The sequence below is a fragment of the Wyeomyia smithii genome, chromosome 2 (genome assembly GCF_029784165.1).
Source record: "Wyeomyia smithii strain HCP4-BCI-WySm-NY-G18 chromosome 2, ASM2978416v1, whole genome shotgun sequence".
Taxonomy (NCBI): Eukaryota; Metazoa; Arthropoda; class Insecta; order Diptera; family Culicidae; genus Wyeomyia; species Wyeomyia smithii.
The window spans coordinates 38948004-38974929 of NC_073695.1; the positions used below are offsets into that span (position 1 = coordinate 38948004).

General features: G+C 38.5%; 1 protein-coding gene across 3 annotated transcripts in view; it reads left to right on the plus strand.

The window, feature by feature from the left end:
* The window catches only part of LOC129724619 (sorbin and SH3 domain-containing protein 1), a 255649-nt gene that overhangs the window by 47094 nt on the left and 181629 nt on the right, over positions 1 to 26926 (plus strand). For all 3 annotated transcript variants that reach the window (XM_055679648.1, XM_055679647.1, XM_055679658.1), the window contains one exon: positions 20083 to 20136. In XM_055679648.1, the coding sequence (XP_055535623.1) occupies positions 20083 to 20136 (54 nt within the window). The remainder of the gene's footprint in view (positions 1 to 20082; positions 20137 to 26926) is intronic.

Sequence of the window (26926 nt, forward strand, 5' to 3'; positions counted from 1 at the left end):
ATTGGAATTCTGTTCGGAATTGCAATTGAAATTGAGAGTAAAATTACAATACTTAAACTCATAACGTTTGCGGTAAAAAAAGGACTTTTTCAGATGGTGATGAAAAAAACTAAGACAGATAATTGAAATGGATGAATTTCCCTTGGAAGGTAATCATGTTAGCTTCCTCGCAAAAAAATATTACGCCTTCCGGCAGTTAATCGGAACATTCGCCATGGACGATGCGTGTAGGCATGTTTTTAAGGTCTTTCTTCGTTCTTTTTTTTTAATTCCTCCTCCGTTTTCGCGACAAAATTGTTGGAATAGATCTTGCGCTTCAAGTTTGCCCAGAAATTCTCGATGGGTCGCAGCTGGGGGACGTTGGGCGGATTCGCCGACTTCGGTACCACATCGATTTTCAGCCGCTCCATCTCCTCCAACGATCGCTTTGAGTAGTGGACCGACGCCCAATCTCGCCAGAACACCGTGTCTTGGCCCTTATGGTATTACTTGATGAACGACACAACTACTGGCAGGCACTTCATACTATAAATTTCCCCGTTCACGGCCAGCCCGGAGCGAAAGAAGAGCGGCTTTGACATCCCCTTCTCGCTGATTGTTAGCCACAGCAGCACCTTCTTGGGGAACTTGGCGTGTGAAATATATTTCACCTCGGAGCTCACTTCCTTCGTGGGAGAAGTGAAAAACGAAGTACCCTGCCAGTCGTTGCCATCCAGGGTGACATAGGTCTCTTCGTCCATTACCACTGCCACGTCGCGGTTTGCCGGGAAAATCGACTTGACAATCTTATTCAACCGCTGTCGCTGCCACTAGCCACTTTTCCCTCGGTCTCTCTCTTCAGCATCTTTCGAAGCTTTTTATCGCTCAGGATCGTTGGCCGTCCGGAGCCGGGCTTTCTTTCGATGCTCTGATCGTTGTCCAATAGTGTCAAGATGTTGTAGATGCCGGAACGGGCGGGTATGCACGATGTCCGTCTTTGACGCGGCGAGGTACCGTTCTTTGAACGCGCACACTTCTGAATTTTTTTCTTGCTGACTCGTGGGTTACTATGATTCATGATGCATGAGTAGTTTCGTCAGTGCGATTAAAGGTGAACCCATGAAAAATCGGCAATTTTTGTCCATTTTTTTACCGCAAACGTTATAAGGGTTTGAACTGCAATTAGGATTGGATCTGGTATCGAGGTTGAAGATTGCGATTGGGATTGATAAATGCATTAGAATTACAATTAGGATTGGGATTCGGATTGGAATTGAAGTTGCAATTGCAATTGGAATTAGGATTGGGATTATGATAGAAATTCTGTATGGAATTACAATTTAAGTTGAGATCAGAATTGAAATTGGTCTATTTTTACGCGAGAGATGCGTTCCAAATTTGTAAGACCTTATTGTATTGGGTTTGAATTCGTATTTAGAGATTTAAATTTGGGTTTAGTTTGAAATTGAAATCGAGATTTAGACAGATGGAATTGGAATTATGAATGCGACTGGGATTATCATTGGGGTTGGATATGTGTTAGAATTGGGATTAGGATTGAAATTGGAATCGAAAATATGATTAGGATAGGCATCTGGATTGGAGTGAGAATTTTGATTGGATTTAGGCTGCAAATACTGATTTTTGGATTTCTATAGGAATCGAGGTTAGAGGATGGGATTGAAATTAAAATTGGGATTAGGATAAAGAGAAGGATTCGAATGGAATTAAAATTGAGATTAGTATGAAGTTCTTGAATAAAATATTAGAATTTGTGTTTTGATCGCTGTGAGATTAGGATTTAAATTTGGAATTGGATTCGGATTCGAATTCAGATTAGAGTTTAGGTTTGTATTGGGATTGGAATAGTAAGATTAGAGTGGGATTGGAACTGTGGTTGGAATTGGGATTGGTATTATAATTGGAATTTCAATTTGGCTGGGGTCAGGGTTGGAATAAAAATAGGAATTAACCGTTAGGGGCCATCCACATACCACGTGGACAACTTTGGGGGGGGGTTGTCTAACGTCCACGGTCCATACAATTTTTTTAGAATTTATATGGACAGTTGTCCATGGATGGGAAGGGGGGGGGGGGGTTTAAAATCTTTAAAAATCTGTCCACGTGGTATGTGGATGGCCCCTTATGTACTCGGTAATTTTAACACATGTGAGTGCTCGCCAGGGTACCTGGGTACCCACTAAAATGAAATGCTTCTTACTTGTTCAATTCTTGGGCGATTTTTGATCTTGACCCGTCAAAATATTGGAAATTTTTTCTATTTTCAGTATATGTGACCTAAAGAACCATTCATTTCCAAATGGTTCCTGTAAATCCGGATCTCCGGGGCCAGGTTCAAAATCGAGAATCTGCTCCGAAATGGCCATTTCGGACAACTCATCAGATAAACTCAAAACGAATGAAAATTCTGGAGTAATTTCACGAATTTTGATACCAATGTTATTTGGTTTTACTGTCAATTATACTTATTTGTCTCACCGGATTTATAGGAACCGGATGTGGTCACAGGTTCATTTCGGTCCCGGACTACAAAAGTAGACAGATTTTTCAATCTTTTGACAGGCCAAGATCAAAAATCGGACAAGATATGAAAAAGCAAGAAGCATTTCATTTTGTGGGCTCCCGGGTACCCTGTCGTTACTTGGGTAAAAAATCGACCTCTTCTTCGACTCCCCCTGCTGCTATAAACAATTTGATGATGAAAATGGTTTATTTCCACTAGTTAGACTGAGTTGAGGTTATCCTTGTTTTTTGAAGCAATAAAGTCTGAGAAGGTACCCTGCCGAGTACATAACGGTTAAATTGGGAGCCCTGAGAAATTCTGAGATATCGAGTTAAACTCGAAACTAAAACTGAAGGAAAACTATCGACGGGTTTGAATCAACATATAGTGATGGTAGAACATTAAATGGGAAATCGAGTAACGTTCAGTCTCAATCCAACAATGTTTTTGAGTCAAGAGACCAGTTACGATTGTTTCTCTGAAGAATTTGGAATAATTTTACCTAATTTAATGAATTAATTCATTCCTATATTCCGTGCTTTGTGTCGGGCGATAATTTGTATTATAAAATGCTATGCTTTTTAATTATTATAAAAGCTTTTAGTCTAAGGTTTTAAATAGACTTTCAATTTGAAACTATTCATTACAATTTTTTTCTGTGTGGACTCATCACTGCGACCAGAGATCAAATCTATTGTGATATTGCCCAGGTGTTTTCTGTACTCTGCACTTCATATTATTGGCAGTATCACTATTGAAGTAAGTGATATGCTTATCATTCATATCCGTGCTTGTGTGTAAGAAGGAAGAGTTCGTTGTGGGGAGCCTGAGAATAAACCAATGCTTAAGTCCTTTGACAACCAAATGGCCTGATTCTACTAAGATTTGAACCCACGACCACCAGCTTGCCAAAGCGGGCTCTGTAACCTTGCGGCTCATTAGAATAGTCTTCGATGGAAAATTGCTATATCAGTGATTCTTGCTTAAAACGGTTTTAATGTATTACAATAAATACTATTCTCGCAAAGGCCAACTATCAATCGTCTTAGTACGTACTTTTATTCCGTTTGCTTTTCTTGTTTGATTCCAGCAGACTCTGCATTAGTTTTATCTGTGTCCTTAGGCGAAGTTACGAGTTCATTCACTCTGGTGATGAATGAAGTGAAATAATTTCAAATTTCCAGAATTTACTTTCCTTTTCAAAAATGACTTCATGACAACTGGTTCTATCCGACCTTCCACTCTAGACCTGAACTCACGAGTCTAGCTTCGCAGAAACCAACGTCTAACCTTGAGATTAGGGGTTCTCAAGACAATCTCAATCATGGTTCATTACTTCTGATGGTTGCCGTTCAATCAGAACGACATTTAGCCCCACTCTATTTATTAGAAAGCAAGTGAACCGTTTCCAAAGCACGAAACATCAGATAATCACCGAAATCAGGAAGCAGCACATCTTCAAAGGCGAACGACGAATTCAACAACTGGCACACGGACGCGGCCGGCTCGGCTGCCGGAACGGCCTGATAAGGCAGACGCATTTCGTTAATTCAAATTTATTGCGAATTAACTGCAGCAGCTATGTAGCTAGTGGCCACAGTCCCACAGTCTAACGGCAACAGGCAACCAGCGAATCCGGTGCCAGTGCTGAGCCAAGACCGAGACCGAGAAGATTCGCAAGCAAAGCGAAGAAAAACGTTGTCATATTTTGACATGCATGTATGCGAAATGTACTGCGATAACACCAGAGGGGATTCACTGCTGTCAAATTTCATATATGTGTGCGTTATCGCAGATCAACTCTGGTCCACGACGTTTGTTGGTCCGTGATGTTTGTAACTATGAACAATAATGGGGGAAAATCACTTCACAACACTTTTATGAAAGTTTACCGCGGTTTCTCGAGTTTTGATAAAAAAACGTTCCAATTCTATAATATTTCATATCGATCATTTTCATGACCAAAAGGAACAAAAACCAAAACAAACGCCATGTTGTCGAATATGTTGGTTACACGATGTTTGACAGGTAGATCCCCCCTGGATAACACAACGATTATCGCTGGTGGCATTTAGATTCTCTTTAGTCTCCATCAACACACTCACACCACCCGTCCGGCTGCGCGTTTGTTATTAAATAATACATGTGACATCATATCGGGCTCATAAATCCCCGCCACCGCGTTGGAGTACCCTATTCTCCGTGTCCCGCTCGCCCGACAGCTCGCAAAAGAACGATGCTTATTTTCAGCACTGAGCTGAGTTCATTGCGCGCCGGCCAACGATCGATGGTGAGAAAAGGTCGGAGGGTAGTCAATTTGCATAAGCCGACAATTGGAGATTGCCGATGGAGGTATAATTTTAGGCATCTTTCTGCCTATTGAACCAGTTTGTTGAACACGGTCAGTAACTTGACGCTGTTTGGAACTCGATCGGTTCGATTCCATTTTAGTCGCGATGATTGGCGGTTATTTACATTTATTGGTGTTGCTTTTGAGAGAAGATTTGAAGACATCTTCATTCTCAGTCCGGCAGAATAATTTATTTATGGAATGAAATTATGCTTAGGAAAATATAATGGATCAAAATTGATCTACATTACTTAATGGTACACTATCAGCAGACAGCGTGCTCTTCACGCATCAGCAAACAAATTGCGGGTTTTTGTTCAGAATTCGGCAGTGAGCTTTGTCACTGTCACGCTAGCAATAATCAAGGTTTTGTGTTTCGGGCTTGATTTTGGCGTGATAGCACAGAACGCCAGGCGGCTTTTGCAGTACGAATTGCCAACGAGAACTGGAGAGACAAATTGTATGTCGCAAAGCGCACCAGAAACGTGATCTAATCCAATATTTCTTGTCCGGAGGAAGGGGTCAAAAGTGAACAGCAGAGAAAAGCGCAGCTTTGTGGAATTCCTCGAAATCGAACTGTCTCTCTCACTCGCTCGCTTCCGCTAGTAACAAGCGAGACGCCCCGGCGGTGCACTTGTGAATGCAAACATTGTCTTTCTGCGCGTGCATGGCATGGCACTGCATCACAGCAAGGGGAAAGACGATTAAGCTTGCAACTGGCGTGGCTTTTGGAATTCGGTCTTCTCACAAATGGAAATTTTTACTACTTCCCCCGCACCAATGTCGGCTTTCGTGGTACGCACAATTCCTTCGAGGCAAGAGAAGATACAGATCTAACACGGAACTTATTACCTACTTTCGACCGACTAACTGTTTGTCAATGCTTGTACATGCATTATTTAGGATGATGTACCTAGTATGATTCGACCATTTTTGGTTATTAGTATCATTATCACACAAAATTGTGACTTCTAATAAACTCGTCTCAAAAAGTTGTTTTCGATCGTCATTTCTTGGCTTGTGGAATAGCAAATATATAGATTTGAATTTAAATTACCTTTGGATGAAATGCCTTATTTGCTAGGAGTAGACGCGGTAGATGCATAAACATTCAAAAGCCATTACTGCTCGGAACGTGCTTCGAAGTGGATGATAATCGAAAAAAAATAAGCGTCAACTTTAGACTCATCAGTAATCACCGCCAGTCACCAAAAATAGCAGTCAAAAATTGCAATTTTTTGCTCCATGGTGGAGCTATAGGTGGGAGAACCAAATTACTTCCATAAAATCGATGCATTAACAAGTCATCAGAATTCATGGTCATAATTTTCGAAATGATCTGCAATCCACTCGCAGCCTGACAGTAATGTTGCCGTGCCGGGCCGGTATCATGTTCTCCAACAACAACTAATAAAAACCCTCCCCCATATTTGTTTATAACCAAACTCGCTATGCTTCACAACAAACGGAGATCTAAACTCCCACCTGTGGTGCTTCACACGGTGTATAATTGCATACATTTAGGCGTTTTAATGTACCCATTTCCTCGCTACATGCAGCGAGCATAAATATTAAACCGGTCAAACAAAAATGACGTAGCGTACCACAGAACATCGCCCCCCATGTTGGGCGATGTTTTTGCTGTTCGCAGCTCGGTGCTGATAATATTTCACAATTATACGAACCCTTGCATGATCGTTCTCGCTCGTTCAATTCCCAAAAAACGGATTAGTTAAGCTGGAATATTTTCGCCTTGTTTAATTAATGCTGTTCGCATTACGGTGGTGCAGGCCTAGGCAACCAGGGATGATAATTTTACACCCTAGCAGAAGCTTTAGCTGCTACGGGCACCATTGAAAGCGCGGTAATCTGCGAATGCACAAAGGCAGCCAATGAAAAGAGCGACTTATTATGGATTTTGCATGATAAACGAGTACAATCTTTCGCCGGCCAGGATTGGATTGGATGTGAATTATTTATGGAAGGTCAGTTGTCGCATGGTATATTAACCTATAGTGGATCCCTTTCTCATAGTGAACCACTCGCTAGAATAACTGAATTTATGCAAAAACTCGAGGAATTTTCAGAAAAATTCCATCGGGTAACATCTCAACCAGCCCATCTGCATCACGAACATTTATAAAAATCCGATTTATGGTGAGAGAAATTGAGTTGATCTAACGGGTGGTTAACTATAGGTTAATAAAATAAAGAGGTCTACTATAGGTTAATGTGCCCTATTTTTCATTGTGTTTTAGTGCCTGCTTTTGTTTAAATGGTTGAATGCAACGGCATAAAATGGTTCATTTCTGGAAAAAATTGTAACCGCAATTGGTTTTTAAATAGCAATATGATTACATCAATATTCTATTTTGGCGGAGTTTTACCTGAGCGGCCTCATTTTTTGTTTAACTAGGAGAGGTTTGTTTTCGGATCTTGAATAGATTTTTTATATCTTTGGCTGAAATAATTAAATAAATTTAAAAATTATTCAATACAAAAAAGCTAGTTTCCTAGAATCCTATGTTGCCATTATATTTTTACGATTCAAATAACTAAAACTTAGACATAGTGGTGTAGGTATTTTGTCAAGCTTCATTTCATGATTTTTAGGTTTTTAAGCAGATATTGATTTTTAAGTGACTGTTGAGTTTGACTTTCGATGATTGTTTAGTCAGCCTGAAATAATCATGATTGGTTTGTTTTGTAAATAATTTTAAGACTTTTGATTATTATATTTAGTACATCTACACCAGATGTTTGCACTTAATGTTTTAGATGCACCAAGCTTTGCTATTTTTCTATCTTTCCAAGTGCATCACATCCATTATAAGGTAATGAACAACTCAACTTAGTAATGAGCCAACATAACGCATAGTATACCTCGAATCCGTCATCTACCGCGGTTTTGCACGGTCAGGCTTCAAGTAGGGTTCTATCAGCCAAACATGTTCTCACCTCGAGAGCAATGATGTGGTTTGTGGAAGCTGGGAGTATGGTGCAGTGATAATACATGTAATCTTATGTTCCACTTTTTCGATTTTTCTAGCTTTTGGGCTGTTTATGTTTTGTATACTATGTTCCAACAAGGACTAGGTCGGCATTTTGTTAACAAACTTAAGACTATATATTGGTCAATATGGAAATTTGCATTTTCAAATTATTTGTATGGCTTTGTATGCATGAAACTTTGCCAATTTTTCTATTTAATAGGCAACATTCGCATCGACAACTAAGAGAGAATCGGCGTGAAATGTCGTGTCCCCGAGTGTCTGCGTCGGTAGGAGGAAATAGAGAGGTCCTGCATAATGCTTCGATGTAAACCGCGTTTTCGGCTCGGAAAAATTTTACTTATATGAGCGTTTTCGGAATATAATGATTTCGAGGGGTATACCCAGATACTTGTTCATGTCTCACTGTGACTGTTCAACCGAAGATTTGGTCCGGCCGATAAATATCGCGATTAACGAAAACGCGATGTATACCTTCCGGTTGACCGAACGCCTAGAGACTCCGCGTCGATATCTTCATGAGGTCGATAGGTCAACAACGCGCAATTGATTTCGGTGTAAAGAGGATCACCTTACGAGGAGATATCATATCATTTGAAATTGTTCCAATTTGATCAAAGGTCCAGTACTCTTGCGTACGATTTATTGTTGCGGTGTTACATTGTCAAACTTGATAGGTTCGAATCGCATTATGAATACCGGGGCGGATATAATGAACCTGTTCGCGCGATACTTGTTCTAAAGAACCCGACACTCGAAACCAGCGCATCGTTTACCAAAACGAACCCTGTTGTGTACCTTGCCCTTTTTCCAACATCCCAGTGATTTCTCGTGGAAGTGCAGAGGTGTTCTCGGCTTCCAATAAGCGAGTATCTCGTCAACATTTTCCTATACCAATTCCTTCTTTGACCTGGATTCGGACGCGGCCGGCGCTGGTATTGCCTATTATAAAGATTAAGGTCACCAGTTTTTACACATTGAGGATGCATGTTGGTCCCAAGCATCATCTGTTGGTTCTCTGTGTAATTACAGCTGATCTGGCAATAACGGAGTAGCAACCGCGGGCGGTCAATCATGCTCATGCAATATGATTACATCAATATTTTGAAGGCTAAATTCTGGATAAACTTATCACCAATAGGACCATCAGTCGAACCCGTTTTTACTTCAAATTGCTTTTCTCCTTTTATAAGTAGTCATATTTCATTGTATTAATTTTATCATACTTCCCTACTAAGGTAGAACTACCTTCCTTCAGTGAACCACCCTGACAAAAAAAAAATTTGTTTTTTTTGGAATTTTCTAATGTACCTCGTGATTCGGACGCAGATTAGTTGGATAAGATGATCCGATTAACCCTCTAGTGCCCAGTGCCGCCTTTAGACAGTCTTCAGTTACACCTCTAAAAAGCTTCAATCAATACTTAAAAAATGTTTATAAAAATTCATAGTGAAGTCCGTCTGAAAATAAATTTGCGCACGAGAGGGTTAATCTGACCGGTGGTCCACTAAAGGACGTGGTCCATTGAAGGTAATTTTAACACATTTATTTTATTAATTGCATCAAGCCGAAATTTCGAACTTAATTGTAGAAAGCGTCCATATTAGTTTTATTATCGGCGGGTCTTTTTTGGTTTCTTTCAATATTTAGTTTCTTGCGTCATTGGAAAGCGAGCTTGTGAAACTATTCCTTTTTTTCTTATACGTTAATTGAAGTATATTTAAACAGAACATACTCCCTCACAGCATCATTCAAAAAGCTATTCTTTAGTGAACCTGTGTTTAATATTTTTTTTTTCAATCAATTTGGTAAAATAGGATAAATTACCTATGGTGGACCACTTTATTTTATTTCCTATAGTGGACCACCCGTTAGATTAACTGCATTTCTCTTAACATAAATCGGGACTCATAAATGTTTGTGATGCAGATTGACTTGTTAAGTTGTTTTCCAATGAAATTTAGTTGAAAATCCCTCAAGTTTTCGTATAAATTCATTTAATCTGGCTGGTGGTCCACTATAGGGAAGGGGTCCACTATAGGTTAATTTACCCTAAAACTGCCTTCGGTCGACCACTTTCTTCAATGGACTACTCGTCAAATTATTTCAATTTCTCTTGATATCTAGTTACTCTAAAGTGGATTAGCTCGATAAGATGAAAGTTGTCTGAAAATCCATTGAGTTTTCGCATGAATTAAGGTAATCTGACGGAGGGTCCACTAAAGGAAGTGGTACATCCGAAGCAGTTTTACCTTTTTTTTCAATGATTTTTTCCGAAAAAGTTTTCTGTTTCCTTAACGACTGCAGTTAGGGTAAATTAGACTATAGTGGACCTCTTTATTTTATTTACCTATAGTGCACCACCCTTTAGATTAACTTTATTTCTCTTAACATAAATTGGAATTTATAAATGTTTGTGATGCAGATTGGCTGGATATGATATTTCCGATGGAACTTTTTGGAAATCCCTCGAGTTTTTGTATAAATTGAGTTAATATGACGGGTGGTTCACTATCGGATCCTTGGAAGTTCATCCAAGGCAGTTCTACCCTATTCACTGTGTTTATTACCGTTTCGTAGGACTGTATATGGTAAATTAATCTATAGTGAACCCCGTTCCTATAGTGGACCACACGTCAGATTAATTTAATTTCTCCTAACATAAATCGGGTTTTGATCAATGATTCTCGTGATTCTGACGCAGAGTGTTTTCGGATGGAATTTTTTCTGAAAATCTCTCGCCATTCAGCATACATTTGGTTATTCTGGTGAGTTGTCCACTATAGGAAAGGGTTCCACTATGAGTTAAAATACCCTTCTGTTTGATTTCTTTCTCAGGCCCTTTTAATTCAAAATACTGTTGTTTTCAACACGTTCACAAGATGAACAATTTCATTGACACATTTTCCGAAGCAAAGAAAATCAATAACCGGAAAAAGAATAGAGTAGAACTACCTTGGATGGATCACTTCCTTCATTGAAGCACCCTGACGAGAAAGTGTTAATTCTATTGTTATAAACTGGAATTTCCTGATGCAAATCAGCTGGACAAGATATTTCCGGAAGAAAGTTTTCTGAAAATTCGTCGATTTTACGCATAAATTGAGGTAAAAACGTGGTCCACTCAAGGTTATTTTACCCTACGCTCTTATTTTGTCACCGATTTTTTTTTACAGTTCTTTAATTTTCTCTAACACCTGCGATTATTTGCTATGCGGTGTTGCCAGTATTAAATATGCTAAGGTCTTTTTAATGCGGATTGCTTTACTTCATTGCTCAAAAATGACACAAGATATGTATGAACTTCATTTCAATCACGTTTTCCGTTTTAGGTCATAAGTAATTAGGATAAATCTACCTATATTGAACTTGTTTCCAACAGTTGACTACCCGCCAGATTAACTCAATTATTGCGAAAATTCCAGAGATTTTCAAAAACAACAGGTACATCAGAGTCACGAAAAACATTTGTTAAATTCCGATCTATGTTAAGAGAAATTGGGTTAATCTGACGAGCGGTCCACTATAGGTTAATTTACCCTATATATCGGCTGTACTATCTCAGAAGTGCGCACCTTGTTGTACTTCTGTGAATTCTCACTAGGGTGATTAACCACTCTTGTTACGCTCGGTTGTGGTGTAAGCAGCAAGTTAGTTTTCTCTGCGAGCGGTAGAAGCACAGCACAAAGCACAGAAAAAAAACTGTGGTGCAAAAAATTTGCTACACGCAGCGCTCATGCTAGAGAAGAAGTGCGCGGTGAATTTCAACTCCGCTCTTTCCACATATTGAGGAGAATAACAAGGTTGGATCATAGTTTATAGCAGTTTGAAATTCAATCCAGGAATATCGCACGCACTCTCTACTAGACTGAATAGGATTTGTGTTGAGTTCAAATCGGACAGAGTTTAGAAAGAACCGAATTTGCACATGACCGAGCTTTGGCTGGACCAAATGTTGACTTGAACTGGACCGAAAATGGGCTGGACGAAATATTCATTAATCATTAATATTCGTTACGATTCCTCTTTGGTCCAGTTCATGTTCGACTCAATTCAAATTATGCCAATCCATCCGTTCAGCTCTAATTTGGTCCATTAAACAGTCAAATTTAAATTCTTCGCAAAAAAAAATTCTTCCTGTTCAAATTCGGTCTTATTTAATTGTTCCAGCATAAATTCAAATTTGGTGCTTTTAAATTTGGTTCGGTCCATATTCGAGCCACTTCAATTCTAGTTTCACTCTTATTTCGGTTCAAATTTAAGAAGGTTGGGATTCAATCCAAATGAAATTTGTTCCAGTTTAGATTTGGTCCTATTAAAATCCAGTTCGGTCCTACTCTGATCTAGTTCAAGTTCGAATTAGTTTAAATTCGGCTTATATTTTGTCCATTCCAAAATCGGTCCAATTCATATTCTATCCAGATTAAATTTGATTATTTGTTTCTAACTTCGGTCCAATCTCATTACTTTCAGTCTAAATGTCGTCAAGTTAAATTCAATTCATTTTAGAGCTGATCTAATCTACATCTGATCCAGTTCAAATTAGGGCCAGTACAAATCTGATTTGGTCCAAATCCAGTGCAGTTTTATTTTGAAGTATGTTCGATTCTGCGAAAATTCGGTCTATTTTAGGTTCCATTCGTCCGAAATCCGGTCCAGAATGTAACTTTCTTCTAGCACAAATTCAGCCCGGTCGAAATGTCAGTCTACATCCGGATCAATCATAATTCGATTCTGTGCAATTTCGGTCCTATCTAAATGCTGTCAACTTTAAAATCGATATAATTCGGATTCCGTCCTGTCCAGTCAAACCCTATTCAGTCTAGTACATATAATTAGGTTATTATTAGAAAGTTTCAAAAGTTCAAATTCAGGCCCAGTGAAAGTCGTTTCGGTCCTACTTTGATTTATTCAAATTTGAGGGCCAATTCGGCTTTAGTCTTCAATTTCTTGCCAGATAAAATTTATTTTTTGTTCAAATTTGGTTCTTTCGAATTTTTCCACTATACATTCGGTCAAGTTAGAATTCGTTCTATTCCAAACTCGGTCCATTCGAATTTGGTCCAGTCCCAAATTGACCCATTCAAATTAAGTTTCACCTTGGTTTTGTTCCAAATTCAGGAAGGTTGACATTATGTCCAAATGACTTTTGGTCCAGTTTAGGCTTGATCCTACTAAAACTCGGTTCAGTCCTACTCTTCTTTAGCTCAAGTGCGAGTTAGTTTTAATTCAGCTTATTCCAAACTAAGTACAGTTTAAATTTGGTCCATGACGGAATCTGTCCAATTCATATTTTATCCAGATCAAAATTGATTTTTTTCTAAACTCGGCTCTATTTGAATATTCTTAGTCTAAATTTTGTCAAGTTAAAAGTTCCATCTTAAATTCAGTTTATTTTAGACCCGATCTAATTTCGGTCCAGTACAAATCTGTATTAGATTGGAGTAGTCGAAATTCGGTTCTGCGAAAATTTGGCCTATCTAAGCTCCGTTCATTCAGAATTCTGTCCAGAATACAAATTTCTTTTAGCACAAACTCGGCCCGGTCCAAATCCAGTCCCATCCAGTTTAGTACATATAACAAGGTTATTATGAACATTTCATTTAAGAATGTTTCAAGAGTTTAAATTCGGTTCCACTGAAACTCGGTTCGGTCCTGCTTTGATTTAGTTCAAGTTCGAGGGCCACTCGAAATTCGGCCAATTTTAAACTCTATTCAGTTTGAACTTAGTCTGCAAATTCTTCCCAGATAAAATTTATTCTTGTTCAGATTCAATTCTGTTAAATTCTTCCAGTATACATTCGGTTAATTTAGAAGCCGTCCTGGTTCACATTCTGGTTAGTCTAACTCGATCCAATCAACAATCAATATAGTTCAAACTCGGTTTATTTGAATTTGGTCCAGTCCAAATTTCATCCAACTCAATTTTTTTTATTACTTTATTAAGGTGGCTTTCAGCCACAGGCTGGTTCGCCACCACTCAAATTTCATTTCCCCATTTTTTAGTTTAAATATTGAAGGTCAGATTCAGGAAAGTCGATCTAAATAACATTTGGTCCTACTGAAGCTCAGTGCGGTCCTACTCTACTCTAGCTCAAGCCCTACCAAGTTTAAATTCGGTCAATTTTAAATTCCGTTCAGTTACAAGCTGAGGCCAGTTTTATTTTGAGTCCTTTCGAAGTTCCGTTCACTTGAAACTGGGTTCAGTCCAAATCAGATCGAACAACTATTTCGTCCAGCCCATTTTCGGTCCAGTTCAAGTCAACATTTGGTCCAGCCAGAGCTCGATCCTGTGCAAATTCGGTTCTTTCTAAATTCTGTCCGATTTAAACTCAATACAAATCCTATTCAGTCTCGTACAGAGTGCGTGCGATATTCCTGGATCGAATTTCAAACTGCTATACACTATGATCCAACCTTGTTATTCTCCTCAATATGTGAAAAGAGCGAAGTTGAAATTCACCGCGTCCTTCTTCTCTAGCATGAGCGTGGCGTGTAGCAATCTTTTGCACCACAGTTTTTTCTTCTGTGCTTTGTGCTGTGCTTCTACCGCTCGCAGAGAAAACTCATTTGCTGCTTACACCACAACCGAGCGTAACAAGAGTGGTTAATCACTCTAGTGAGAATTCACAGAAGTACACCAAGGTGTGGCCAGGTGGCAGCGAGAGTGGTCCAACACTACGAAAGGACCAATTATAGATTAGATCAAATCCCAACTTGACTGAATTTGAGATGAAACAAATGTTATATGGAATTGGGATTGAATGAATTTGGACAGGATCATACATAACTGGATCGGATTTATATGAAACGACTTTTGACTTGTCTTAATTTAGGCTGAAAAGTTTAAAAAATGATGGAATTTGAACAGAAACAAATTGATTCCAAACAGAATGTGAATTGGACCAATTCCGTAATGGACTGAATTTATACTGAAGAGAATTTGTAATTCGTTGAATTTGAACTGGATCAGACTTGAACTAGATCAAAGAATGACCGAACCTAATTTAAACTGGATCAATTGTAACCTGGACCGATGCTTTTAAACTTCGATCGGTTTAAACTGGACCAAATTTTAATGGGCCGGTTATAAGTTTAAAGATTTGGATTTGATTTAGACTGGACAGAATTTTATCTTATACGATTTTAAATTCGATCGAATTACGAGGAAACAATTTGAGCAGGATCAAACTTTAATAAGAACAAATTCTGTCTGGAAATAATTTGAAATGGACTGATTCCATAATTTGGAATTGATCTAATTTGAACTTCAAAATTGGAACCAGACCGTATTCAAACTGGACCATTTCTTAATTAGATCAAATCCCAAATTGACTGAATTTGAGATGAAACAAATCTTATATGAAATTAAGATTGGTTGAATTTAGACAGGACCATACTCAGAAGGATCAAATTTGAACCGGATCAAATGGAGATTGAATCGAATCGATTTTCGACCCGTCCCAATTTAGGCTGGAAAAGTTCAAAAACGACCGAACATGACCAAAAACAAATTTATTTTACTCAGAATTACAATTGAACCAATTCCGTAATTAACAAAATTTATACTAAATATAATTTGGAATTGGTTAAATTCAAACTGAATCGGACTTTAACTAGATCAAAACGGGACTGGACTAGATTTAAACTGGACTAAATGTTAATTGGTCCAATTCTGAATTGAACCAAATGGAGACAAGAGAGTAAAAAACAAATCTGAAATGAAATAAGGATTGGATCAAGATTAGACTGGACCACATTGAAATATATCGCTTTTAATGTGTATTGAATCAACGAGTTTAAACTAGATTAAAATCGAATTTTGAACTGGACCAAATTTGAACTGAGTTGAACGGCTTGAAATTTTTACTTTATTACCGCCCAAAGATGGACTCAGACGGATTTATATTGAAATCAACTGGATCAAATTCTGGCTGATTTTGAACGAATATGGATCCGGTCCAAACTTCGACCGCACCACACTTGAACTGGAAGAAAGTTCAACGACGAATTTAAACCAAATGGAATTGTTGCCTGGGACGTTATATAGATAAATAGATTTCAAACAGGGCAACACTTAGACTGGCACAAAATTGAACAAGACCGAACTTTTAATCTGGAGATGACGATATACAGACCAGAAATTGACCGCTTTCGAATTGTACTGGACCAAATTCACGCTAACAAGAAATTAGACCAGGCAGGAATTAGATTATACAAAAACTAGATTACCCCAAATCTGAACTTGACCAAAATTAAACTACGTCAAATTTTCTCTCAACATCTTTTGGTGAACATTGGATCGAAGTTAAAACGGTTCGAATTATTCCTTTACCGAATTAAAACAGATCGGTCATTGGACTTGCTGAATTGAACTTGGAACGCCCCGACTTTAATCTGGATCGTCATCTAGTTTTAACTGGACCATATTTGGACTAAACCGTAGTTTCGACCGAGTATAGAGTATTCAGACTGAAAATAAAGTTATACTGAATTGAATCAGAACTTAAATGGATTCGAACTGGACCAAATGATAACTGGACCGTATTGAACCAATTTCGGATCTGACTGATTTTGAACTGAAAGTAATCTGAACCGGGTCAACTTTGAACGGAACTAAATTTAATGAACCGAATTGAGACTGGTTCGAATTTAAATTGGACCGAATTTAAACTTAACTATTCAGTTCACCAATCCAACTTGGACAAGGTAAAACCTGACCGAAATTTGAATAGATAAAATTTCGAACTGAAATCAATTTGAGCTAGATCAAATTTCGGACAAGATCAAAGGAAGGCTGGACCAATTTTATACTCGTACAAGGGGGCTAAAGCATCTTTATACTGAAGACGGAATATAGACTGGACCGAATCTCGTTTCGGCTGTTTTTTAGTTGTATCATACCTTAATCAGAGCGAAATTGAACTAGCCCAAATTAAACCGAATAAAATTCATACTTGCTCAAAATTCGACCGAGGAATTGATTTTTTTTTTAATCTATCTGAATTAGGTCTAGACCAAATTAAAAAAGATCCGGTTGGAAGTTGCAGCGAATTCAAATTCTAGATTGGGAAAAAATTAAATGGATTTGACATTAGACTAGGATTTCTGGACGGGATTGGGGCTGGACCATGCGTGCACTGGATCGAATTTGAATTGTATCGAATATAGGTTGTACCAACTTTCAGTTGGACCAAATTTAAATGGAAATGATATTTATAATTCTAAAGGAAATTAATCTTGCAAATGCTCAATGTATGTTAATGTCCACTAACATTCAATGCTGTACAAATATTTTCGCGACAAGCTAATGATTTTCCCGAGTAAACAATTTTCCACTTACCAGCTATCGTCCGAAAGGTCAATCCAGTTTGCAAACCGTGTCAATTTGCTTTTCTTTTCAGCAAACTAAACTAGAAATATTTCATATCAAACCAACACACTTAACCCGCAAAAATTATTACTACTTTAATATTGACTAACCTCATACTGGCGGAGAGACTTTAGTTGCCGACTCATTCGAATCCGAGCTCCGCTAGACTGCTGCTAACAGAGCTCTGTGGTCGTAACGATTTTACAAGCAGCCTGGCTGTTTTTCCCATTCAATGGTAGCGAAAAGCTACAACCACAGAAAACGATGTTCAACATTGTAGTAGCAACTGGTAGGTAGCGGAGAGGTCCGTCCACCCGTTCGTCTTCCCACCGGATTTGTTCCATTTTCGCCAAGCCATAATTACGATGAAATAAATAATTATAGAGATTTGCTGGCAATTAGTTTAAAGAATGGTTCACCTCCGGTAGGATGTGGCCCGTTTTTGTTCGCCTTTGTTTCCATACGAGTATATTCGTGGCATGTGGGAAGGTCGTCCATCGGATTGCAAGGAATCTTAACAAATTATTAGCTTTGAGATACAATAAATAATGTTGTACATAATTAAAGTTTAGAAACTGAACCGAAACTGAGGAAGTAATCAATTTCCAAAAAGTTACTTCTTCCACAAGAGTATCAAGCGTCTCCATCGAAAAACTTCTGGAGCGAAAGAGCGATATCCTTCACGCCGACAGAATCATATTGTCGAGGGGCAAAATTGAATTCTCCGCCCGACCCTAATGATGCTATCAGCATTGTGTGGAAAGACATTTACGGAACAATCGGAACTACGCTGTACCAAACTGGCGGTCCAGACTATAAAATTAAACTTAACGAGCGTGATTATTTCCTAGATAATCACCCACCGCCGAGAGCAACAGGAATTTCGACATCATCAGACCGGAGGACCGTCCCACCGTAGCAGCAGCAGCAGTGGTCCTTGCGGAAAACTAAATCTCGTAGGAATGGTGTTTTTTTTTCTAAGCGCACGCTAGATATTACTGTTGGGTTTAACTCGAGACTTGGATGGCGGATCTCGTTATCGGCTTTTGCGAATGTTCGTTTGACGTTACAATAATAAAATTTTACAAATCCATTAGGACACAACCGGGTGATAGCAGTGAGTCGGGGTGGAACGGTGGAACGCCCCAGTCGATTGTAATGCGGGTTGACAGCGGGATCCGGAATGAAGACAACATAAAATTCAATCTCTTGTTTTATGTGGCACTGTGCAGCGCTGTTGGCAATTGAAAGCAGACGAGTATGAGTAAGGAACTGTTCGCGGGCGGGATTACGATTTAAATTTATGTTGGCATCACATATATCTGGGGGGAGCTGACAAGATATTTTACCATTGAATTGTTGCTGGTGCACGGGATTGATTTCGTGGAATTTTCGTCACGTGGAATCTGATACTTGCTTTCGTGCAGTTTTGTTCGAAACCTGCTCACGGGTGAGCATTCCTCTCTGACAAAGCGATGTTCTTAGAAGTTTCGGAAAATGCATGCCATACTTTACATTGCCATACTGTACATTACAGAGGAGGTACAGCAAGAAAAAAATCCACTGTTACTATTTTCCATATATCATTTAATGTATTCTTCACTTATGTTTTTTTCTTTATGTTTTTCTGTTCTCATTTAATATTTACTTTATTCGTGAATGCTTTGATGTGCTTCACAACATTTTGAATGTGAACTGCTTTTGTTCCGCTTTTTTTATTAAAATTAACTCATTCACTCTCTGCTTAACCATATCTAAGTTTTATCAAAAGCGTTTTTTCTTGGGTCTAGGGGGAAATTGGAACCAGTAGCTGTAAGATACTGCTGTATACGCAGAAAAGTAATCAATTAGGTACAGTTTTAAGTTGAATAAACTCACAAACGTTGCATTCACCTGTTGTGAATACCGAAAAAGATCACAATAAACCTTTTAAAGTAAAACAAAAAACCAGCACATTTGTGGGCCTTTTCCGTAATTCAATTACGAATCAATTTCCTATTTTGCCATGAATAAGCTCCCGGCAAGTGAACACAAAAAACACTTAATGATTAATACTTAATCGAATCAATTTTTTAATCGAGTTTCGTCACACGCAATGAAAATTTAACAAACCAAATTTACAATCCATCCCGGTTACCGGTCGACATCAACACAAAGCTTTGACGGATCTATACTGGGGAGCGGGGGAAAAACGTGAAAAACCATTGTAAAAATGTACGTTTTTCCAGCTGACGCTTGCCTCCGTGTGCCAGGAAAAATCGCTTTTTAAGCAACTTTTTTCATATCCCTCTGCCATGAATTACAACCTGATCACGTATCAATTATATAAATTAAATTTGTGATTACAATTCATTCCGCTACGTTTCGGGTTGTCTCCGGTCAATCGCGGGTTAATTTCATCCTCCAATGAAAGCCGCTGTAGGTAGTAAATAAAATTTGAACATTCTTTTCCGCATCGAACAGGGTGTCCGTTTTTCCAATCATTAATTTTTGACGAGCAAAAATTAAACTCAAACTTATCAGACATCCTGTAATCAATCTAGCTACAATGTCAAAGTTTCATCATCGTTCACACACACACACTCACATAAGCCCGCTCTCAAGCGGCCTGTGGCCGACCGAGTACGCAAATGAGCAAACAGTAAATTTAATTATAATTCAATTAGCATAGTTTCAATTTCGAGTCACAGCGATTGAACAGATTTTCCACTCGTTATCTCATATTGAATTACGCGTTGCTGTTATGCTAGGCAGTGAGTGCGGAAATGGGGTTAGGATGCTGCTGGTTGCGAAATAAACTAATTTGTTTTATGCTAACATATTCTCTGTATTCGATTATTTTCAGAATCAACACTGGTGGAAAACCACTCGCAGCGGGAAAGTGTTTATGACGATAGTGGTGAGTGAATTTATTCGCTATTTCAAACCGTCGCTCAGGAAATTACCGGTTTTGGTGTTTCGTACTAAGAAGGGAGGGGGGTATTATTATTGTTTCATTTTGAAACATTACTATTGTTGTGCTGAAACCCCGGAAGAGGTTATACCTACATAGTTATTCGTGCATGTGATAAATGCGTGTTTTTTTAATATTGTTATAATATACCAGGGTTATATTTATACTGTGATTTATATTAGCAGCAAGTTTGTTCATGAATACGGTATGAAACATATCGACTCATTTTCAATCGCTTTTATTCACTAACCCAATCGTGTAATCACATTTAAATAGGCTCATGTGCAAAGAGAAATTGCAAAACCTAATCAGCTAATGATCAGTAAATAATGATGCGCGCATCATTCAACGAAATGTAAATTGCACTGGTTTGCAGAGGACAACGTATTATTGTAAAAAATCTCTTTTCAATTTATGATTATACAAGTGGTTTAATGGTTTTACCGTCGATTTAATTTAATTTTTAGGCCTCAGAAAACTAGTAATTCAAAGACATAAAGATTGGGCCAACTCTCAAATTCCATTGAATTCAGCTGTATTTTTTTTTTTTGGGTTTTTTACCTCTAAATCGAATTGAATATTCTCTTCTCTGAAATTATTACTTATTTTGCTACGATGCTCAAACAAGTGTTTATTTTTAAATTTCTGCTGGACACGCGACTGAAATTTCAATCAATAAAATAATAAGAAAACTTTAGGTTTGAAAAGTAGTTGTAGATAATGATAGAGCCAAAAGTACTACAGTGAGACTGGGTATTTTTTAAAGTGTTTAGTATCCTCAAAAACAAAACTCATCACGGTCAGTTTTGGTTTTCAGGTTTGATACTTTTTTTACAGGTGGTAATGGGATTTCAACTCCGTATACCAAAAGTGACGTAGGACTGAACAATTCATTTAGAGGGTATCGTAGTCTGACTTGTGAATGGTCAGAGCAATTTTTCACAGCGATAGTCGTCTTTTCTTTCTACTGACTTTGGCAAGGCTTGTTGTTTAAATACATTCTTTAACAAATATGTCAAGCGAGTACATGCCACCACGACATTTTTCCCCAAACGAGTTTCGACATTTTTTCTAGAAATGAGAATTACGTACGTTGTGTGCGAAGAGCTTTTAAATTACTAATATCATTGATCAACAGAACAGATATAGAATAAAGTAAACAGAAATAAAACAAAATAACTTCGTCAAACGAATGACAGTCGACATCTCTTCAATGCGCGAATGTTATTCTACCACTTCTTTTATGTACAAGAGCCGAAAAGAAAATGTTGACTGTTTAAAAGTCTGATCGTAACTGCAAAATTACAAATTACTAATTGGAGCAATCTTCCCGCAAAAACTGTTGATCGCCATCAACAAAAACTTTTTTTCATTTTTCCTTGGTCGCTGGGCTCAATTATGCATGGTTAATAGGAATAACTTGTTTATAAATGTTGAGCATGAGCATGATTGACCGCCCACGGTTGCTACTCCGTTATTGCCAGATCAGCTGTAATTACACAGAGAACCAACAGATGATGCTCGGGACCAACATGCATCCTCAATGTGTAAAAACTGGAGATCTCAATCTTTATGTAAGGCAATACCAGCGCCGGCCGCATCCGAATGCAGGTCAAAGAAGGAGTTTGTATGGGAATATGTTGACGTGATACTCGCTTTATTGGAAGCCGAGAACACCTCTGCACTTCCACGAGAAATCACTGGGATGTTGGAGAAAGGGCAGGGTATACAGCAGGGTTCGTTTTGGTAGACGATTCACTGATTTTGAGTGTCGGGTTCCTTAGACCAAATGTCGCGCCTACAAGCTCATTACATCCGTCACGAAATTCATTATGTGTTCCGAACTTTTTCTGTTTGATGAAATAACGCCGTAGTAATGAGCATACGCAAAGATACTGGACTTAATCGGACATCTCCTTGTAAGGTGATCATCTTTATACCGAAAACTATTGCGCGTTGTTGATTTATCTGTAGAATCTACAGTGTAGATAATACGACCTCATGGAATGTATCGACGTGGAGTCTTTTGGGGTTTGGTCAACCGGACATTAAGTTTTCTACCTTACAGATTGAGTAGCGACGTCTCTCGTATAGACTTCGTCTCTTCTAAAAGAAAAAAACGCTACGATACCGCTAAAAACACCTGAAAAACCTGATGTCACGAATATTTGGTAAAAAAAAGGTGAACCCGTCGTTAGTGGCCAGAGTTAATTAGATGAAAAAATCACAGGAAGGTTGTATGCAAAGCCACGACCGCAAGGTTGAAGTAGAATACTTTTACAAGAAAGATAATCCGACTGCTTGCGTGTCAGTCATTTTTCCTATCAAATAAATGTTGACCGCTCATTGGCAGTATTGAAAATTCCGTGCAAATGAAGTTGAAGTACTATTCAATTTCAGTTTACACATATGAATACGACCCCACTGAACAGGAAAAGATCAAACTCTTTACGGCGCAAGCAAGTTTCAACAGTCAGAGTATATGTACATGTGAATTCAAATTAAGATAATTAACTTTTGGTTAAAGCTCTGCACGAGAAAATATTAAATCTTCAATTCATTTGTTTGGTTGTCCTAAAAATGACAGTTTGTTGTTGAATTTAAAATCGGATATGACGCTGATTGCATCTCTGTGTTACGACGAAAGCGGGAGTTATGGTGAACTTGCGTATGACGAAGGCATCGTATTACCTGTTTTATTGAATGGGAGAAAGAGGAATATTGTAAAATTTTGTAAACATTTAACTCAAACAATATTACCAAACCGTAGTCAGGCACTCTGACAACAAAGTTGAAGGCTGTTTTCTCACTGAAAATCAGACAGCCAGCAGAAGTTTTGATTGCCAAAATCCAGAATGCCGAACAGCCGTAAAGAGAGTTGTTTATTTACCTACGGCAAGTTTCTCGCCCCATCGCTCGCGTTCGCGTTTACCATGGCAGAGGCCTAACTGTCTTTGTCAACGCGTTCTAACAGGGCAGTTTGTTATTCAAAGTCGGTTATGCTTATCACTAGCCTTGGCGCTGCCCCTACAGTGGGGAGTTAACTCAATAAAGTAAAAATTAGACAACTACAACAGAGTTTGATTGCATCCCGCACAGAATGTCTGCTTGTGTTGATGCCAGAAAATTTTTAACCTTCAATTATTTGTTTATTTGCCTTGAAAAAGGCATTTTGCGGTTCAAAATCGGTTGCTAATCGCAACCTTTGAGCTGCTCTAACAGTGGGGGAATTGAGATACACGGACAACATGCACTGTGGAAGCTATTTCACATTCAGTAAATTAGACGGGTGCGACAGATTTAAATTGCTAGAATCCAACACAGAATGCTTGCTTGCGTTGTCAAAAATTATTAACTTTTAATGACTTGTTTATTTGCCTTGAAAAAGGCACTTTGATTTCCAAAATTGGATTTCCTGATGGCAATCTTCAGGTTGCCCCAACAGTGGGGAAATAATGGCAGTCCGGCAACACACACTGAGAAGAACCGCGCTGCTTCTGAAACGTGGTGACCAACCACAGGGCAAGTGTTTAATTTGAAGGCAGCCACAGGCGCGACCCGCTGCTATGGTCTGTTACTGCTGAGTGCCGATATCTGCTGCTACTGCTGTCAACGTTGTGGACGGTTCATCCAGTTCACCTTCCGACTAATGAATGTAGCTAGTTTTCGCAGAAACACTCTTTTATAGCCGAAGGGTGCTACGTAATAGGCCACGCCTTTCAGTTCAGTTTTAACATTTCCTAATGTTCTTGGACGAATTATTCCACAATCCGCATTTGATTTTTGTATACAGCGAATAAACACCGATGGTGCTCTTACACACGCAACGGTTTTAACCCGTATCTTATTGCGGTTTGTAACATCAAGCGATTTCGTTTGGTCGCTGTTGCGTGTTGCATCATGTTGGCAACTGGGAGACGACGAAATTCTGTTCATGCTGATTGATTGAATCGACTTCATATTAGCTCTGCATAGTCGACCTAACTGTCTTTGTGAATGCGTTCTAACAGGGCAATTAGTTATTCAAAGTCGGTTATGCTAATCGCAGCCTTTGCGCTGCCTTTACAGTGGGCGGTTAACTAAATTAAGTAAAAATTAGACAACTACAACAGAATTTGATTGCATCCCGCACAGAATATCTGCTTGTGTTGATGCCAGCAAATTATAAACCTTCAATTACTTGTTTATTTGCCTTGAAAAAGGCATTTTGCGGTTCAAAATCGGTTGCTGATCGCAACCTTTGAGCTTCCCTAACAGTGGGGGAATAAGGATACACGGACATCATGCACTGTGGAAGCTATTTCACATTCAGTGAATTACACGGGCGCGACAGAATGCTTGCTTGCGTTGTCAAAAATTATTAACTTTCAATGACTTGTTTATTTTCCTTAAAAAAGGCATTTTGATTTTCAAAATTAGATTTCCTGATGGCAATCTTCATGCTGCCCCAACACGGGGGGGAGGGGGATTAATGGCAGTCCGGCGACACACGCTGAGAAGAACCGCGCTGCTCCTGAGACGTGGTGACCAACCACAGGGCTAGTGCTGCTGCTAAGGAAGGACGACTGCTGTTGTCGCTGTCTAGAACTGTTATGAGCGGCTTCGGCTGAAACAAGCTCTTATATGGGCCAAATCGCATGTTTTCAATTGCAAGCAGCGTTGCCAGGTCATTTTTTCAAAAATCTGGAAAAGGCAAAATAAAAATCTGGAAAAAATCTGGCAGTCATTTCGTGGGGTGAAAGGTTAATTTTTCGAATAAAAGTCTTGGGGAACGCAAAATTTGAGGTGACAAAATTGCAAAATTTCGCGCCAAAATTGAAGTGATGACCCTTTTTGCGGAACAGAGAAAATAAAATCTGGATCATCCATGAAAAATCTGGATAATTGGACATCAAAGCTGCTACCTGGATACATGTTCAAAAATCTGGATAATCCAGCTAAATCTGGATACCTGGCAACGCTGATTGCAAGGTATATGATTCTATCGACCGTGCTTGGGAAGCAATCATGTAACGACCAATCAGAGGTCGAATTTTTCGTTTTGACAAGGCTTGACTATTTTCAATAGTACAATAGTGTGAATAATAAAATTACATTTATCTTCTTTTGGGAAGAATCTTAAAATATTTTCCAATCTATTGCTGCAAGAACGAAGGAAATCCATCGAATATTAACCGATTTATTGGCATTTGAAATTGGACATATTTTTCACTTTTTTCGGTTTTAGATTTTCATTTCACATCCCTATGTAGCCGAACTTCCTGAGAGAAGTATTCTACTTCAAAAGTATAAATGAGCGGGACAAAGTTTGCCGGATAGCTAGCCTCTAGCAAACTATATACGATTTCAATAATCTCGTAAATTCTATGCGCGCCGTACACACGGGTAACAACGAAACGTTATTTTCGCGTAGATTTATGGATGGAAAATCCGACAGTTTTTCGTGTAGACAATGGGTTAGTCTGTCAATAGTCTGTTTCACTGTTAATCATAATCAATATTATCATTCACACTACGGCAACCGGTGTAAGGACAAATAAGAAGTAACAACGCGATTCTCGTTTTCGTAGACGCACGAGAGAATATTCCTATTAAATTTGAAACTTGGCAATACTCATGCATCCAAAGCTCGAAAAATATAAAAAAGCATGTGAGCATAAGTAACAATACTACATTCCTAATAAATTTGCAAAATGCCAATGTTGTCATTATTGGTTTTATGGTTTCGAACCCGTGTCATCTTTCGAAGCTAGAAAAAAAATATTCAAAAGCTAAAGAAATCCAAAATAGAAATAAGAGAACATATCTAACAAAATAAAACCATCGCATTTTTTTATTTGGAATTTTTAAGTATTCCAAAATCCAAATACACTTTCTTAGGCGGTGTAAGTAAAATTCAGACGCAGCTCGCAACCAGAAACGAACGACTCTAGTGGAAGAGTGCTACACCGAATTCTACATCAAATGACGCATGAACCCACCGCCATAGGAATCGTGAGGCATAACCGGCATTACACCTAAAACGAAGAATCTGTGCTTAGCTTAGCTTAGCTTGACTGACTGCACATATCAATGGTGGCACTCCGTGATTGATCCGAATCAATAAAATTGCACATTGAATCAACTAAATGGGGCTGGGAGTGACCGACCATTCTCATTGTACAAGTTTTAGTGACTCAATACTTTAAAGGATCAATAACGACACCGACACCGGCCACGTCCCCGCAATCAGGTGGGAAGAGGGAAGGGATGTCAGTGTGACCCTCGCTATTTGGAGACCGTGTTAAACTCTGCATCTCCACAAAAGTCATAGGAAGGAGGTTTTCCAGCAGGAAAGGGCAAGTTGGATCAGGATTCACTCTGATAAGCGAATATAAAAATTTTCCATTTGTAGTCCAGATTTAAGAAAACGAAGCAAAAGTATTAGTCGCAAATAAGAGAAAGCATCCGGAACTGTGTAGTGTTAAATCAAACGATAAATCTGCTCGCGATTTCTACTTAGGTATATGAGGAAAAAGTTAATAAAAATATACCTTAAAAAAGAATAGTTGGGAGAGTAAATAATAAATAATTGGTATTTTTTTCTCAATAATAACAGTGCGGATATTCTTCTAAGTCAACGCAACTGGAGGAAATACACCTTTGGAATTTTAAATTTGGCACAATTCATGCATTCAAAGCTTAAAAATAAGATAAGATGCATATAATCACGGGTTACAGTAAACTATTCCAAATC